Source organism: Chiloscyllium punctatum, chromosome 36 (assembly GCF_047496795.1).
Source record: "Chiloscyllium punctatum isolate Juve2018m chromosome 36, sChiPun1.3, whole genome shotgun sequence".
NCBI classification, from domain to species: Eukaryota; Metazoa; Chordata; class Chondrichthyes; order Orectolobiformes; family Hemiscylliidae; genus Chiloscyllium; species Chiloscyllium punctatum.
Window position 1 is genome coordinate 2906864 of NC_092774.1, and position 18856 is coordinate 2925719.

Sequence of the window (18856 nt, forward strand, 5' to 3'; positions counted from 1 at the left end):
CAGTGACTGAACAACTCCCCTACACTCCTTCCATCCCATCAGTGACTGAACAACTCCCCCACACTCCTTCAATCCCATCAGTGACTGAACAACTCCCTCTCACTCCTTCAATCCCATCAGTGAGTGAACAACTCCCCCACACTCCTTCAATCCCATCAGTGACTGAACAACTCCCTCACACTCCTTCAATCCCAACAGTGACTGAACAACTCCCCCACACTCCTTCAATCCCATCAGTGACTGAACAACTCCCCCACACTCCTTCAATCCCATCAGTGACTGAACAACTCCCCCACACTCCTTCGGTCCAATCAGTGACTGAACAACTCCCTCTCACTCCTTCAATCCCATCAGTGACTGAACAACTCCCCCACAATCCTTCAATCCCATCAGTGACTGAACAACGACCCCACAATCCTTCAATCCCATCAGTGACTGAACAACTCCCTCACACTCCTTCAATCCCATCAGTGACTGAACAACTCCCTCACACTCCTTCAATCCCATCAATGACTTAACAACTCCCTCACACTCCTTCAATCCCATCAGTGACTGAACAACTCCCTCCCACTCCTTGAATCCCATCAGTGACTGAACAACTCCCCTACAATCCTTCAATCCCATCAGTGACTGAACAACTCCCTCTCACTCCTTCAATCCCATCAGAGACTGAACATCTCCCTCACACTCCTTCAATCCCATCAGTGACTGAACAACACCCCCACACCCCTTCAATCCCATCAGTAACTGAACAACTCCCTCACACTCCTTCAATCCCATCAGTCACTGAACAACTCCCCCACACTCCTTCAATCCCATCAGTGACTGAACAATTCCCCCACACTCCTTCAATCCCATCAGAGACTGAACAACTCCCTCACACTCCTTCAATCCCATCAGTGACTGAACAACTCCCTCACACTCCTTCAATCCCATCAGTGACTGAACAACACTCCCACACTCCTTCAATCCCATGAGTGACTGAGTCAGTCAAGGTCAGTGTGGCCTTGGTGAGCCCTGGGTGAGGGTTCACAACAGGGTCTTACAGAGTGAGGTCTGAGGGGTAAACAGTGAAGGAGAAAACAGGAGGGAAAATACAGGAGGGGGACATTCAAGGTTGGACAACGTTCTCAGCTCAGAAACAATTTGCTGCATGTGGATCTGACACAGTCAGTGAAACATTTCGAGTGTGGTTTCCATCAATCATTGCTGACGAAGTGAGATTACTTTTGGGTGTGTGTAACACTGCTTCTTGTTGATAAGGGCTCAGTCTAAAAATCCATTTCCGTTTTTTAACTCGAGTGTAGCAGTGGGCCGTTTTTGTGAGCAACCCACAGACCTGTGTTGGGTGGGTGTTGGGTTGGGAATGGGGTTGTGGGGTATGGGGGAGGGGGTGGTCAGTAAAAAGTAGATGATCGCTCTGGCCTCATCCACTGCTCAGCTCTGCAAATCATAAACAAGGATTGGCCATTCAACTGTGAAGCTGAAATTGGGAATGTTCACCATCATGATTAAGCCAAAGTAAAGACACATATATTGTATATATTGATTGAGATAGAAATAAACAAGTTCACATGTTGTGAATTCATTCATGGATGTATATATACATTTGTAAATGCATAGAAAGGAAAAGACAGAGATATTGACACACAGATTGATTCACTCATACAAGGTCAGTCCTAATAGTTCAGACAGTGTTACTGGTGAGGGTGATATACAGACACTCAGTACTGTTAGTGATGTCAGTACAGTGTTATTAGAGAGGGTAACAAGGTGGTGAGGATACAGAGTCAGTCAGTGCTGTTCCTGATACAGGTACAGTACAAATACTCCAGACTGTGTTACTGGTGTCAGTGAATTATTTTGACACATCTGTTCGTGTTATTGAAGCCAGACATTCACTGAAACACTTTGGCGTATTACAATGGTACATGCACTCCCGCCAATGGGAACAGACGATTGATGTTCACCTTGCTTATTTGATCATTGCTTATTTTATCATTTTCACATATTCTTCATTATAATCCAATCTGCCAATAGATTTCCTTTTAGACTCAGTGTCAGCAATTCTCTCAGTTCACTCTGCTGCATCCCTAATCATAGATTCTGACACTAAGCTGCATTAATCTCTCCAACACAACATCACTGCACATTATAATATACCCAAGTTCCCCATTTTCACCCAGATCTTTGATCCTTTCCTCCATCTGGAATGGTTTTTTTGGGGTCTTCTTTCGTACTTCTGTCAATTCCTCATTCCCCGTTGGGATTTTCTCTGTTTCAGTCTCTCAGGGACCCATGTTTACTCTCACTAATTTCTTTCTTCTTACATCCTTCATAAGTTTTCACAATCTCATATGTTTGTTCCTATTTTCATCTCTTTATCAGTTTTCTTTTTCTTTATCAATGATTCGGTGACCATCCCCTGAATTCTATTCGCCACTCAACCTTCAGGTTTACTATTCTCTCTGCTGTTATAATAAATTCCTATGTCCTCACATCACTGGCTCACTCACCAGAGACAATCTTTATCCGATCCTCCTGAAACCTTTCACCAGCTATTATGTTAGATTTTAACCTACTCTATTCCAGCAGCTTGTACGTAAATAGTACCTTCAAGATTGAAAACCATGCCAAGGCACTGCATGGGAGAATATAAAATATAAACTGACCCCAGCATCAGTTGGGAGATATCAGATAGATGACCAATGGTTTGGTCAAATAGTTGTGTTTAAAGAGAATCTTAAAGGAGGAGGAAGGGGTGGAGAGGTGAAAGGAGATTCCAAAGTATCAAATCCAAACATTTCTTCCTTCATCATAACTGAAGTCCCCCATTTCTGGTCACCCTCCCCTGATCCCTGTCTGTGATAGTCATCTTTTCCCTGGGGTGCAGTGCCCAGAGCTGTATTTCCTACATCATTGACCTGCCTGTCTGACTGAGCAGCTGTCAGGTTCCAAACTCCCGATTGCCTCTATTAGTGTCTGTGTTCTGTTCCTGAAAGCTCAGCATCAACAGATCTGCCTCTCACAAACTGTCAGAAATCAAAAAGGGATTATTTTAATGGCATGGAGAGAGGGGTCTTTCCCATTGCCCAGAAATATAACACTTTATTGTCTAGATTCCAGGAAAGACAATTTGTGATTATTGCTCTATATTTTACTGCTTGGTCATGGAATGTGAGCATCATCAGCTGGACTATTGTTCATAAGCAAAATTGCCCTTGAGAAAGTGGGGTGATCTGTCTTTTTGAACTGCTGCAGTCGAAACTATTAGGGAGAGACTTGCAGCATTTTAACTCAGTGATGATGCAGGAACAGTGATGTCATTCCAACTCAGGATGGTGAGTGAGTTACCGGGGGAACTTGTAGGTGATGGTGATCCCATACAGAAGCGGCCCCTGTCCATCCATGTGGTAGGGGTCAAGGGTTGAGAAGGGGCTGTCGAATGAGCCTTGATGAATTGATACAGTTGATCTTGTGAATGGTACACACTGCTGCCATTGTGGATGTGTTGAATATTAATGGTGGTGGATAGGTGCCAAACAACCCAGCAGCTTTGTCCTGGATGGTGCCAAGCTTCATAAAGGAGTTATTTGTACACGAACTGGCGTCGCTCAGTCCTCTCTCTCTCAGGAAGATACCAGGACACTGACTTGTGTCTCTCAGACCCTTCTCTTTCACGGAGATATCGGTGTACTAACTGGTGCCTCTCAGTCCCCTCTCTCTCTCAGGGAGATACCTGTACACTGACTGGTATCTCTTAGTCACCCCAACCCCCTCTCAGGGAAATATCTGCAGCTGACTGTTGTCCCTCAGTTCCCCCTCCCTCTCTCTCAGGGAGATATCTGTACACTGACTGGTGTCTCTCAGTCCCCTCTCTCTCTCAGGGAGATATCTGTACACTGACTGGTGTCCCTCAGTTCCCCCTCCCTCTCTCTCAGGGAGATATCTGTACACTGACTGGTGTCTCTCAGTCCCCTCTCTCTCTTAGGGAGATATCTGTACACTGACTGGTGTCTCTCAGTCCCCTCTCTCTCTCAGGGAGATATTTGAACACTGACTGGTGTCTCTCAGCTCCCTCCACCCCCCCCCCCCCCCACCCCCACCTCTCTCAGGGAGATATCTATACAGTGACTGGTGTCCCTCAGTCCTCTCTCTCTGTCAGGGAGATATCTGTACACTGACTGGTGTCTCTCAGTCCCCTCTCTCTCAGGGGTATATCTGTACACTGACTGGTGTCCCTCAGTCCTCTCTCTCTGTCAGGGAGATATCTGTACACTGACTGGTGTCCCTCAGTCCCCCCCCTCTCTCTCTCTCTCTCTCTCTGCGGGATATCTGTGCACTGACTGGTGTCACTCAGTCCCCCCTCTCTCTCAGGGAGATATCTGTACACTGACTGGTGTCTCTCAGTCCCCCCTCTCTCTCAGGGAGATATCTGTACATTGACTGGTGTCTCTCAGTCCCCTCTCTCTCTCTCAGGGAGATATCTGTACACTGACTGGTGTCTCTCAGCCCCCTCTCTCTCACAGGGAGATATGTGAATACTGACTGGTGTCTCTCAGCTCCCCCCCTCTCTCTCTCAGGAAGATATCTGTACACTGACTGGTGCCTCTCAGTTTGTTTGTTGTTCACAAGCTCTTTAATTTTGAAATAATGAACCAGGACAATGTGTGACAGGATCTTTAACCTGATTATTGCTGTGGATCTGTTGCCTGTTGGAGAGAAGTGAAATCTCTGCTGGAGGCGTGGACAGGAAGCTCTGTTTCTGGTTCAGTGGGTGGAGCTGGTGGGGAAGTTGGTGAACCTTCACTCACTTCACTCCCCTACTTAAACAGCACTGACTCCAGCTCCAGACAAAGGTGCCCTGAAGCAGCCGGATCTCTGGAGTGTCTAACTCTGTCTCTGCTTCCACACGGCGATGGGGATTACTCCTTATCTCTGTGTCCTTCTGCTCTGTCTGACAGGTGAGAGTTCCCGGGGCTTTCTCCCCACACAGTGAGGCTGCTTCTTCTCAGATTCTGGGACTCTCTGTTTATCTGACCAGTTTATTAAAGTGAGCTCTCTTCTGTTTCTCTGTTATTCACAGGTGTCCGCTCTCAGATCGTGCTGACACAGCCTGAGTCAGTTGTGAAAAAGCCGGGGGGGTCTGTCAGACTGACCTGTACAGTGAGTGGGTTCAGCCTCAGCAGCTACGGCATGCACTGGGTGAGACAGGTCCCTGGAAAAGGGCTGGAATGGCTGCTGTACTATTATTCAGAAAGTAGCAAGTACTACGCACCAGGAGTTCAAGGCCGATTCACCCCTTCCAAGGACACGACCACATCTTATCTACAGGTGACAAATCTGAGAGTGGATGACACCGCCATGTATTACTGTGCGAGAGACACAGTGAGAGGAAATGGGGCTGGACTGGGACAAAAACTCACTGAGAGAATCGACAGTCAGGGGAATCAGTGAAAAGGGAGGAACTATCACACACACACCCCCCAGCTACCAGCACAGCTTCATTCCCATCCTGACTGTGTTGGGATCTGCTGGTACTGGGAATGGGGAAATGGGTTTATTCACTGCTGATTCCTGGCACGGGTGATATGATGAGAAAAGGAGTTCGGGACATGAACAAAGATCTCTCTGGACTGAAACAGGAAAGGGCAGTCCCTGGGCAGGGAGAATCAGAACAGCATTGCTCACTTGGAGCAGTGTCAGTGTGATCGGGTTAAATGTGAAATCTGACCGGACTCAGTGTCAGGGAAAGGGGAGGAGGTTCATGTACGGCTCCCTATCACAGTGCATACATACTGGAGTGACACAGTGAGCGAGATGGGGGTCTCCCCATTCAAAAACCTGCCACTGGAAATCTATTTAAACTGCTCTCTCCGGGTGCTATCACTGGCTTTACTTCCTGAGCTGTGGAAATAAATCAGATCCAATTCAATAATCTGGGTATGGGAACAACTTTCTGTGAAGATATCATTTGAAAGATGGACAGAACAGTGAGGAACAGAGAGAGGATGATGGAGAATGAAAACTCCTTGTGGATTCCCCCAGCTTCCCATACAATCCTGAAAACCCTGGCATTGACTCCTGGAGTGTGGGAGATACTCGGACACAGACTGGGGAGTTGTTTGGGACATTTGATTTCGGGCTGGATCCTGTAGCTGTGGTTTCTGAGCCCGGCTGAAACACTGTGATGGATATACTACCACAGCAGCACAAAACCTGACACAAACTGCCACGCTCCTAATGACAGTGTGTATCCATGGATTTCACATTCCTGTTTCCCAGAGTGAAATATCTAAACACTGACTGGGATTGTCAGGGAAAATGTCGATTCCTGGGAGAAAACAAGACAAAAAGGAGGTGATTCTTTTTATGGATAACTTGCAGGAGTTGGTGTACCACAGACAGGAAAACTGTAAAAACACCTCATTTTTCGATACATTTGGGACAGGATCAGGATGGAATTTCAGATGAAAATACAGGAAGTGGCTGCTCCGGGTTAAAACACAGTTTATGTTTAATTCCCTGGGGATTATTATATATTGAGCTCAGGGTCAGTTATTGTATTGGTGAATGAAGAGACAGAGCACAGTGGTACTACTGGGGGAGCGGAACCTTCCTGGAAGTGACTTCAGGTAAGACAAGCTTCTCAATTCTACTATTTTCGACTATTTATTGTATTTAATGTGTGTTTAGTGAATTTGATAATTCAGTAAAATCAGTGAGATATTTTGGACAATTACATGATTCCATCCCAGAGAGGTGAATTTCTGCAGAGTCAAGAATATACCCAGTAACTGGAGCTGAAACCTGAGACTAGATTTATTCTCAATCGTTAATATTAAACCTCAGAAAACCTAATGAAGGTTCTGGAATCTGTTTAACATGCTCAGCTTGATCCAGATTACATTATTTAGGATACTTGCTGGATTGGGGTAGGTTTAATGATTTTCGACTGTTGGATATTTGGAGGCAGGTTGGGATTTTGTTATAATCTCAGTTAAAAGACAGGATCCAATTCTGTTGTGATGTAAAATTGGTGTTACAGTCTTTTCCATTTTTGTTTTTTTTATAGTTCATACCTTGTTGAACAGTTTTAAAAGTGTTAAGTTCCTGATTTTACTTGATAATTTTGCGAACTGAGAGAAATAATTTGAACAGAGTGAGATACAGGGATGAGTGTTTATTAAAAATCCCTCATCCCAACAAATTTGCAGCATATTCCACTGAGCAGTCCAGACAGACAGCAAACAGGCTGTGGGTGTGGAATGAAGTTGTGTCTGATTGAGACAGGATTTAGGGTGTGCTTTGACATGAATGGTTTCATTAGCTGTGAGATTTTAAACCCTCTCTCACGCTGAAATCTCTAACTAGACCCACGCTGAAAGGTTGAGAACAGAAGAGTTTCTGCTTGGTTGAAATCGTTCTTGGGCAATAATAGCATGGAATTGATTATTTTTAAATTCATGGATAGCATATTTTTCCTCTTCGCTGTTTCAACGTTTACAATCATTGGATTAAAACATTTGACAAGGAAGCTTCACCCTAATATATGAGCTGGACGGTGATTAAATCTCACCGTGAGTCTAAGTCCAAAGGGTTTAGTGTCAGTGGAACAAGGTTATTAATATTCAGCCAGTTCTGACCACTGCTCCTTTTAATGGAGATGGTCCCTCAAATGGAAGTAAGGCTTATGGGAAAGGAAGGGGATGATCCTTTTTCAGGGACAGGTTTATATCCACTCGAGATCAAGGAGCTTGAATTGATATTTCACAACTTTCCTGTGGAACAAGAGTTTTGTGAAGGAAACTGATTCTATCATTATTCCTGAGCACGATGATATTCTCCAGTGTGCTTTTTACAATGAGTTTTCTTCATTCTTTTAAAATGAATTTATTTTAATAACATCGTTAACTAAATTAACAGGAAGGACAATGATGATTTCAACATGTCCCCCTGAGGACATTTACCTAAAAAGATGAATTTTACAAAAAGCACACAGTAAAGTTTCCTCGATCTCCCTGGATTCACTGGGAGAGAAATTCCTCCCGGGGAGTGAGACGGATCAGGCAGTTTCCGACTTGTCACTCCTCCTGCCCAAAGCCTGATCCTGAATTTCAGGGACTGACCTGGAATTGAATACCAGGCACTGTGTGGAACAGGCAGGCGATCTGAATACCCCAGTTTTCTCTTACCTTCCCAGAAGGAAGTTCTTGGCTGCAGTGTAGATTGTATGTGGAAACATCCCTGATCACAAACACTGAGTGAGGGGTCAGTTTAACTGGAGTGAAACACTGCGGTCTGTGTAATTCCCATTCTTCGTCCTCAGGAAAATATAAAACACTGAACAAATATTTCTTGTACTTGGGTAATTTTAGGTGTGTTTCTGCAGTTGTCGTTGTTCAAACTCTTGTCTGAATTTACTCACTGAGTGAGCTCTACCTCCTTTCTCATCTTTCTTTTTGTATTCCACTACCTTTTCTTCCTTTGTTGTCAGTTCCTTCCCTTTTCTTTGGTCTCTATTTCTCTTCTTCTCCCGCTTTCATTCCATAACCTTTACCTTTCTCCTCTCTCTCTCTCTCCCTCTGTGACCTACAATGCCAATGGAACAGTGCCCCCTCCCCCACTCCCCCCATCAATGGGGTTAAAGCTGGAACATTCTGGAAAGATGCTGAAAGGATCAGTTCAGTGTGAGGGGGTGAGGTCTGCAGTAGGATGTTGATACTGGACTGTAATATACTGGATGAGACCCAGTACACTGTATGGTGTGAGATCCTGTCAGCATTGAACAGACATTTCAAATCTCTCAGCATTTATTATTGAGGATCTCGGAGCTTTTAATCTGATTGGCTCAGTGGTGGGAAAAGGTGTTTAAAATTCTCAATGACACTGAGAAAGTGGATGCAGGATATAAGGGAATAAATTAAAAGCAAACCTATCACTGACACAGTCCAGTCAGTCTGATGGTGGAGTTGAGGAAATTTTTACAGTTAGTAATTCAGGATAAAATTTAAGGCAACCTCATTTACTCAGGGAGTTCCTGTGATCTGTTATATTCTGGCTGAAAGGACAGAAGAATCAGATTCTATTGTAAAGATCAACATCAGATTAATATTGAAAGGAAAACATTTGACAGCCCTCTGGGACAGTAACAGGGGGGTAGATTGAGTGGTTTGTTCCACCAAAGAGCCACCATACACTGATACACGCAGCATAGACAGAGGGGTGCCAGTGGATGTGGCATCTGGATTTTCAGAAAACTTTTGAGAGCATTTTGGAAAGGCCAATCAGGGCAGGACTTATCCACTTAATGGTAAGGGCCTGGGGAGAGTTGCTGAACAAAGAGACTTTGGGGTGCATGTTAAGAGCTCCTTTAAAGTGGAGTTGAAAGTAGGTAAGATAGTGAAGAAGGCAATTGGTGAAAGCATCCAGTTTCGGAGTTGAGAGGTCATGCTGCGGCTGTACAGGACATTGGTTCGGCCAGTTGTGGAATACTGTGTGCAATTTTGGTCTCCCTCCGATCAGAAGAATGTTGTGAAATTTGATAAAGTTCAGAAAAAAATTACAAGGATATTGCCAAGGTTGAAGGATTTGATCTACAGGGAGAGGCTGAAGAGACTGGGGCTGTTTTCCCGGAATGTCAGAGATGAGATTAGTTTAGGATATCTGGTTGGCATGAACGAGTTGGACCAAAAGGTCTGTTTCTGTGCGGGACATCTCTGTGACTCTCTGCCTTTAAATTCCCATACTGGGGATAATAAATTAGACTTGGGGGAATATATAAGTCTGAATGGAGAATCAGTGACTAGACAGAAGCAGAGAGTTGGAATAAATTGATCATTCTCAGGACAGCAGACTGTTACTGGTGAGATACTCCAAGGGTCAATGCTAGTTCCATAAATGCTCACAATCCGTATAAATGACATGGATGTGGGGACCAATGGGGATGTTTATAAATTTGCTGATGACATCAAACTGGCTGGGAACATTATTTGTGAGGAGGGTGCAAACAGGCTTCAGGAAGATTTGGACTGGCTTTGTGAATGGGCTAGAATTGGGCTTTTAAAATATATTATATAGAAGTCTGAAGTTATTCACTTTGACAGGAAAAAACAGAAAGTCTGATTTGGAAGTGCGAGTGTCCAAAGGGATCTGGGTGTCCTTGTTCATGAGTCACTCAAACCTAGCAGGTGGGTGCCACAATTACCAAAGAAAGCAAACAGGATGTTGGGATTAATTACATGGGGATATGAGTCCACAAGGAAAGGTGCCTTACTGCAGTTGTATAGGGCCTTGGTGAGACCACACCCAGAACATTGTGTACAGTTTTGGTCTCCTTATCCAAGAACAGATAATACTTGCTGTGCAGGCAGTGCAATGGTTGTTTACCAGACTAATCCCTGGCAGGGTTGTTTAATAAAGAGGGATTGAGGAAACTGTGGAAACTGTGTCTGTATTTTTTGGAGTTTGAAGAATGAGAGGTGATCTGACTGAATATACAAAATTCTTACAGGGGCTGATGTGAACAGGATGTTTCCCTTGGCTGGCGATTAGAGTCGGGGGAACCAAAAGACTTAGGATGAGAGGCAGGCCATTTCCAATTGAGATGAGGAGGAATTTCCTCTTTCAGAGGATGGTGAATCTTTTGGAACTCTCTACCCAGAGGGCTGTGGAAGTACGATCATTGATCAGGTTCAAGACAGAAATCAGTATGGATCTGGAGACTGATGACGTTACGGGAAATGGAGATAAAGCAGGAGAATGGAATTGAGGGGATGGTCAGCCATGATCTAGAATGGCAGGTCAGGCTTGAGAGACTCAGTAGCCCACTCCTGTTCCTATGTTCCTGTGTGTGAGTGACACACAATGAAAGGATTGACAGGCCACCGGGTGTCTTCTCTCTTGGATAGAGAAGGCTGAGGGGTGACTAAATCAAGATTGTTAATGTTCTGAAAGGTTTTGATCGAATGGAGTAGAAGGAGAATGTTTCACCTTGTGGGGAAGATCTAAGACAGAGTAGACCATTCAGCCCATTGATTCTGTTCCACCATTCAATGAGATCATGACTGATCTGATCATCCTCCACTCCATTTTCCTACCTTTTTTCCATAATCCTTGATTCCCTTTGTGATTAAAAATCTGTCTATGCCAATATTGAATATACGTAATGACAGACCCTCGACAGTCCTTTGCAGGAAAACATTTCACAGATTCACTACCTTCTTGGCGGCATTGTGGCTCAATGGTTAACACTGCAGCCTCACAGCGCCAGGGACCCGGGTTCGATTTCATTCTTGGGCAACTGTCTGTGTGGAGTTTGCACACTCTCCCCATGTCTGCTTGGGTTTCCTCCGGGTGCTCCGGTTTCCTCCCACAATCCAAAGATTTGCAGGTCAGGTGGATTGGCAAATTGCCCATAGTCTTAGGTGCATAGTCAGAGGGAAATGAGTCTGGGTGGGTTCCTCTTCGGACGGTCGGTGTGCACTTGTTGGGTCAAATGGCCTGTTTCTACACTGTAGGGAATCTAATCTATGAGACAAAATTTCTCCTCATCTTTATCTTAAACGGCATATCTTGAGGCCATCAGTATAAGACTGTTCCCAAGGAATCCAATTGGAACCTCTTCAGCCGAAGAGTGGTGAGAATGTGAAATTGTTAAAGGATGGAGTCATTGAAGTGAAGAGTGGAGATGGATTTAAAGGGAAGCTAGACAAGGCTGTGAGGAGAAAGGGAATGGATGGCTATGATGGTTCAGATGAGGAAATATGACAGAACTGATTAGCATCCCATCCAACCCCTCAACATCTGCTCCCTCCACCATCAATGCTTAGTGACAGCAGTGTGTACTATCTACTGCAACAACTCACTAAGGTTCCTTCAATAGCACCTTGCAAACCTACAACCATCACCATCTAGAAGGACAACGGCAGCAAATACTTTGGAACATCTCCACCTACATGTTCCCTTCCAATCCACACAGCATCTTGACCTGGAGCTATATTATTGGATCTTTACTGTCACTGGCCTCAAATGCTGCAACACCTTTTCGAACATGCATGGGTGTCCATATACTAAATGGTCAGCAGGGGTTCAAGAAACATCTCACCCTCATGTTCTCTGGGGCAATTAGGGAGAGGTAATTAATGCTGCCTCAGACAGTGACCCCCTCACTCCAGGAATGAATACAATAAAAGGAGGCTTGAGTGGACCAGAAATACCAGCATGGACTGGTTGGGCTGAATGGACACATCCTGTGCTGCATATTCTGTCTAGCTATCAAAGCTCCTTTATTATATTAGCCAATACTCATTGTCATGTGCTCAAAGTAGTTGCGAAGGAAATAACTTGTATTTTTATTGCACCTTCCATGAGTTCAGGACATACCTGACCAGTTTATAGCTTTTGAATAGATTTGAAGTGCTGTCAGTTTTGGGAAGCAGTGAATACGTCATTAAACCAGGACCCCATGACCAATAAGATACTGACAGTTTTTAATGATGTTAGAGGGGGGATAAATACTGGACGACACTTTGAGAAGTCAGTTTAATGTCTGATCTAAAAGACCAGCCCCTCCAACACTGTAGCACTCCCTCAGTAATATCAACCTGGATGTTGTGCTCCAAGAATCAGCTTAAACCCTCAACCTTCAGGTTTAAAGTGAGACTGTGACCACTGAGCCACTGCTGAGTGAACAGCTATTGTCTGCATTATACCAGGGCCATAAGGGAACATTACCGTAATCAACTCTTCCAAAGAAAATAACCCCAGGCTGCTTAATCTCCCCCCCACTTGATTTCCTAAAACTCTGAACCATCCTGGATCTGTTGCACCTTGAGCTCTCATGGACCAGAGAGTCCTTTGCCTCTGGCTGAGTCAGAATTACCCACAGACCTGACATGAGGTATCACCGAGGATACACTGAGGGTGAATTTGGTCTTGGCTGTAGAACACATCAGGTTCCAGTGAATCATCTGTGTGTTTTCCAGCTGCTCAGATTTTCAATCCCATTGAGTACAGTCAGAAAGAGACCAGGGCAGATTGTAACCTGGGCTGAGATTCACTCTCACCAGAATCACTCAAGGCCAGGTTCACCCTGAATTTTATCAATTCCAGCTCTCTGCAGCCGATACAGTTACGCTCATCATTCTCCTCATTACTGCTGTCCTTCAGCACAATGCTGACAGTCTCAGGAATTTATCAAAGTTATCCCCAGATCCATCTCCTGACCCCCACTTCCCAACACTGTTTGATCCACTGATCCATCATGAACTAGACTTACTGCCCACTGGTTGCAGGATGTGAAAGACTGTCACCTGGAAACGATGTTGACTGATATGATCCTGTCACCCACACTGGAAAAGTTCAGCAGCTCCATCAGCATCTGTGGAGGGAGAAATAGAATTAATTCTCTATCAAGTGTTTTTACTCTGATTTCTAATGCCTACAGCTGATTGATTTTGTTTCACTATTTTCTGAAAAAAGCGACCTGTTACAACTAGCCAGTGATGCCCTCATCCCGTGAATAAATAAGAAAAACTTCATTCCTTCTATAATTCACAGCTTTCGGGTGTTTCTTTTGGAAAACTGTTTGAGAGAGAACCAATGTGCTATCTGAGATGCAATATATGGTGAGTGTAGTGTGCTTGGGAGGAACATGTCACTTTTGACCTTGATGCTATCTCCCAGGACGGGAGCAGGTCACCTCAATTGTTGTTGGTCTTTTGTTGTGGACTAGGATGTTCAACATTCCAAAGCCTTTCATGTCAATAATAAATAGCAAGATTTTGGAAGATCAGTAACTGAGTATCCCTTTCATCAGCCAAGTTAAACCTGGAAACACATCAATGGATACTGTGTGTTTCCAGTCTGTCAATCCAGGACCATATTAAATGGTTCTGTCCTGTGAAACTTTCCCCTCAACACGGATTGGTTTGTAGCTGTTTTATAGAATCTGTTTCACCAGTGGTTAGAAGTACTTTTTGAATTTATAGCTTCAGATTTCGCCTCAGTAATTTTGATGCAATATTGAACAGACACAATTTTCCTCTTCTGCCCTCAGTTCTCTCTCTAACTCACATGCACTTTATGACCACTGTAACTTTCTTGGCAAACTGTCTAAATTGTGAAAGGGATATTTAACAATTTAGCTGTAAATGTTAACTGCTTTGTTTAATCATATCTTATACTTGAAAACAAGGTTTCAACAAGTTATTTATAACTTGCAAAGTAAATATATGATTATTCTACTAATCATTTGACAGCAAAGATTAGGTTCCCTTTTCTTCACAGTTTTAAGCACCCACCTCCTTTCGCTTTATGCCTGGGTGTCATTGTTGATTGTCTTATTTTCACATATTCGTTCCTCACTTGCTCCAGTTTATCCTGACATTTGCTGTTTTTTCAGTCAGTGTTCCTGCTCTGCAGGACTCTTGTACGTTTTTGACTTTCTGCTGAAACTTTTTGCTTATCCTGCCATTGGGAAACTGACCAAACTTGGTGCAAAGCTGGTTTCACATCCCACTCAATATCAGAGTTGATTGATGCTGATAGTGAATAACATTTTAATGAGAGTAAAATTTATATTCCACCCAATCCATTGTACTTGCCTCTCTCTGTTGCAGGTTAAAATTACTCACTGCTGTCCTTCAATTTACCCTTCATTTCCTCCATGTTGTTTGTAATTCATTTAGAAATCGGCTGGTTTTATACATCAGAAAATCTCTTGAGCTCTGCCTGACCAAACTGCATTTGTTGTTGCTCTAATCTGTGTGCAAATATTTATATTTCAGTTGCCCAGTCTGCACCATTGGTCTACATCCCCAATCCTTCCTGTGGCATGAACTCAAACCAAGCTGAGATCAGCCTCCTCTGTCTGGTCAAGGACTTTCATCCCAGGAGTATTCGTCAGACATGGTCCAGTGACAGTGGGGTCATTACCACTGGAATCAGCAAGTATCCTGCAGTCCAGGGGAATGATAAGAAGTACACAATGAGCAGTGTGCTCAAAGTCTCTGCAGCAGATTGGAAAACCAATCGATTCTACTACTGCCAGGCAGGCTACAACTCAAACAACATGGAGAAACGTCAGTTTGAAACACCGAAAAGTTAGTAACTGTCATTATTTAACTGTTGATATCACAAGATTAATTTGGAAAAGAAACCTTCATTACCAGATATAGGAGATTATTGCACAACAGAACCCCCGAAATTGTTGTGCCTGTGGATTTTATCCCTGTACACCAGCAGTGCTGGCAGTAATAAGATAAACATGTACAGAGGAATCCTGCAATCCATGGTCATGGCAGGGTGAACTGCTGTTACCTGTGATACCACTCACTCAATATTCAGTTCGAGAGAAGTCAATGAAAGTGAATATTGGGCAAAGTGTATTTGGCACAATTCAGTCCATTTTGTGCCTAATTTTAGAGCCCTCCTCTCAATCAGATATTGGTACAGATTCATGTGGGGATGGTCATTGTGCCTGTCTGCTCTTTGAAAGAGGTGCCAAATTAGTCCCAGTTCTACTGTCCTTTCCTCATAGGTTCAAGCAGTTATCCAATTCTGTTTTGAAAAGTAACACTGAATCTGCCTCCATCATTTCCTTTCAAATTGCCCATTATCATGTTTCTATTTTTAAAAATCCTCCTCTTCTACACTCTCGCTTCCATTTTTGCCTTTTTTTTTAGATCTATGTCCTCTATCTGGGCTTGGGAACAATTTCTGCCCATCTACTCCATCAAAACCCACATAAATTTGAACCCATCCACTTACTCTCACCTGAACCTTCTCTGCTTGACTTAAGGAGAACTAGCCTACTATCTCCAATCCACACAGTATAACTGAATTATTCCATCCCTGGAACATTCCACGAAATATCCACTGCACTATTTCCACCCTTTCTGAAGTGTGGTACCTAGAACAGGAGACAAAACCCCGATTTAACGCCTGATCAGTGATTTACAATGGTTTATGACTAAATTCCTTGCTGCTCTGCCCTTTATTAATACAACTCAGAAAGCATTTGGTATTTCCAAAGCTGGAGAAAGTGAGAACAGCAGATGCTGGAGATCAGAGTCAAAGAGTGTGGTGCTGGAAAAACACAGCCGGTCAGGCAGCATCCAAGCAGCAGAAGAATCAACGTTGTGGATATATGTCATTCCTCTTGATTCCTGATGAAGGGCTTATGCCCAAAACGTCGATTCTCCTGCTCCTCAGATACTGCCTGACCAGCTGTGTTTTTCCAGCACCACATTCTTTGGTATTTTAGAAGCAGACTTAACAACTTATCTGGGAACCCTTAAATATTTTTGATTTGCAACTCCAGTTTTGTCAATTCCTGCATCCCATATAGAATTAGCGAATTTAATTTATAACAATGCTTTCATTCCACCATTAAAGTCAATGGGCATTGAAGATGGATGGATGGTAAGTAAGTAAGAGGCTGCTATTTTAGTGATGTCGACTTAGAGTTACACCATGCCCCTCTCAGATTAATTTCTATAGCATTGAATTGGGCTAATGCAGGGGGGAATAACTAATCTTCTCTCAATTGTTATGGAGAATTGATAATTCTACCTGATCCCGAAAGGGTCAACAACAATTTTATAAAGTGCTGCCATAAAGGTGTTAATCTCAAACTGTTAATCGGCACTGCAGGATTTTAAAGTACAAACAGGAAATTCTCCAGCAATTGGCTCAAGGTAAAATATTAAAAAGCTTTGGCCCATTGGTCAGCACCTAGCACTATCAGGAACCAAGGATTTCAAGAGAAGTCAAGAGGAATTTGTGAAGGGGGTTGACACTAAAAGCCTTTCTCTAAATATAGAAGGAATAGAGAAAATCTTTCCAGTTGCAAAACCATTGTGTGATCTGCAACATTGCAATGTGTTACAGTTCAAGAGCCAAACATCACCAGCCTTGTCCCACCTGCGGATTTTATCTCCAATCAAAATGCTGTCCTGGGCTGTGTTATATCCGGGTTTGCTCCTGACAATATCCAGGTTTCCTGGAAGAAAGGCCAAGCAGACCAAAGTGGTGTTCTTCTCTCTTCCCAACGGAGAGATGACACTACCTTCGAAACAATCTCTTACCTGACTGTATCCATGGTGAATTGGAAGGAAGGCGATGAATACACTTGTGAAGTCTTGCACCCACCTTCGAATTTCAAGAAGCTGATCAACATGAAATACCAACAGGGTAAGTGGATCTGCGTGGGAGAAAGATATCCTGAGTTAATTTAACATGTTAATGCCTCCCCTCAGTCTATGAGACATGTCTCTAATATTGCAGCTATTGGGAAAGACGTAATGCTCAGTATTTTGTGTTTTGATAGGGAACCAATATTGAAAAGACAGTCCATTGGACAGGGAAACAGCCAGCAGTGAATTAGCTATTCACCCTTGCTCAGTTTGACTCTGTGTGAATCCAATAAGGAGGATAGTGAGGCTGGGTGTTTGAATGGCTCATCTAATACAGAGGAAACTCGATTATTCGAACGTCAATTATCCAAATTTTGGATTATCCAAACGATATCACAAGGTCCTGATGCTTGGCCAAACTATGTTATCTGACATTTAAATATCTGACATTCGATTATCTGAACAAAATACTCTCTGTCCGTGTTGTTTGGATATCCCAACTGATTCCATTCACAGTTCAACTCGCCTCCTTATCTTCCCTTTACCAAAGTGCTGTCTTGGGGAAGGATCCTTTACAGCTTGGCATTTGAAAGAATTGCCTAGATCTGCTTCACTATCTCTGGACAGTGGCTGATCCAGAGATTGATCAATTGATAGCCGAACATTTGTTTTGAAATGATACTCCTGCTCTCTTCAAGCTCAAGTCTTTTTCTTTAATCTTACCATCTGGAAAATGTGATCTGGTTCATTTAAGATTTTATATAAATACGATAGAGCAGAGTTTCAAGGCTGTGTGGTTGTGCTCCCAATTTCCCAGCACAGGGAAGGAGAGGTAAAAATGTATAACATATAAATTCGTAACTCTTCTAATTCCAGGTGAAAGTCCATGTCGAAATCCTGCAAGCACTTGTCCTCCTTGTTCATTTACACCAGAACTGCTCTACCATACCACCCTTAATGTGACCCTCAGAAATGGTGAAAAGTACCAATATAAATGTGCCCAACAAAAGTGTCAAATAAAGTTGTGAATTCTTTATGAATGGAGTTGGCTTTCGAATTTCATTACAAGTCACCCGGCAGGTTCAAATCCCCAGCCCATGGTGTCTTGCCAGAATGACAATATAAATACTGTGAGAAGTAATTAGGGATAGTCAACATGGCTTTGTGCGTGGGAAATCATGTCTCACAAACCTGATTGAGGTTTTTTAAGAAGTAACAAAGAAGATTGATGAGAGCAGAGCGGTAGATGTGATCTATATGGACTTCAGTAAGGCATTCGACAAGGTTCCCCATGGGAGACTGATTAGCAAGGTTAGATCTCATGGAATACAGGGAGAACCAGCCATTTGGATACAGATCTGGCTCAAAGGTAGAAGACAGAGGATGGTGGTGGAGGGTTGTTTTTCAGACTGGAGGCCTGTGACCAGTGGAGTGCCACAAGGATCGATGCTGGGTCCTCTACTTTTTGTCATTTACATAAATGATTTGGGTGCAAGCATAAGAGGTACAGTTAGTAAGTTTGCAGATGACACCAAAATTGGAGGTGTAGTGGACAGCAAAGAGGGTTACCTCAGATTACAACAGGATCTGGACCAGATGGGCCAATGGGCTGAGAAGGAGTTTAATTCAGATAAATGCGAGGTGCTGCATTTTGGGAAAGCAAATCTTAGCAGGACTTATACACTTAATGGTAAGGTCCGAGGGAGTGTTGCTGAACA

The 18856-nt window shown here is 43.5% G+C and overlaps 2 protein-coding genes across 2 annotated transcripts in view; both read left to right on the plus strand.

The window, feature by feature from the left end:
* The first annotated feature begins 4860 nt into the window (after nt 1-4860).
* LOC140461074 (uncharacterized) overlaps nt 4861-18856 on the plus strand; it is a 38512-nt gene continuing 24516 nt past the window's right edge. The window contains exons 1-2 of the mRNA XM_072555857.1: nt 4861-4964; nt 5087-5453. Of these exons, the coding sequence (XP_072411958.1) occupies nt 4919-4964; nt 5087-5453 (413 nt within the window). The 5' untranslated portion in view covers nt 4861-4918. The remainder of the gene's footprint in view (nt 4965-5086; nt 5454-18856) is intronic.
* On the plus strand, nt 5458-18268 carry LOC140460177 (splenic IgW, short secretory form-like). The gene is made up of 4 exons (XM_072554566.1): nt 5458-6635; nt 14790-15104; nt 16894-17196; nt 18015-18268. The coding sequence occupies exons 2-4, from the start codon at nt 14837-14839 to the stop codon at nt 18164-18166; spliced, it is 723 nt and encodes a 240-aa protein (XP_072410667.1). The 5' UTR covers nt 5458-6635; nt 14790-14836; the 3' UTR covers nt 18167-18268.

What these genes read in the sequence shown, in the direction of transcription:
- LOC140460177 (XM_072554566.1), top strand. Translation starts at nt 14,837, where the DNA reads ATGAACTCAAACCAAGCTGAGATCAGCCTCCTCTGTCTGGTCAAGGAC. An exon ending in TCAGTTTGAAACACCGAAAA is followed by an intron (nt 15,105 to 16,893) that starts GTTAGTAACTGT and finishes AATGTGTTACAG; the next exon opens with TTCAAGAGCCAAACATCACC. An exon ending in CAACATGAAATACCAACAGG is followed by an intron (nt 17,197 to 18,014) that starts GTAAGTGGATCT and finishes TTCTAATTCCAG; the next exon opens with GTGAAAGTCCATGTCGAAAT.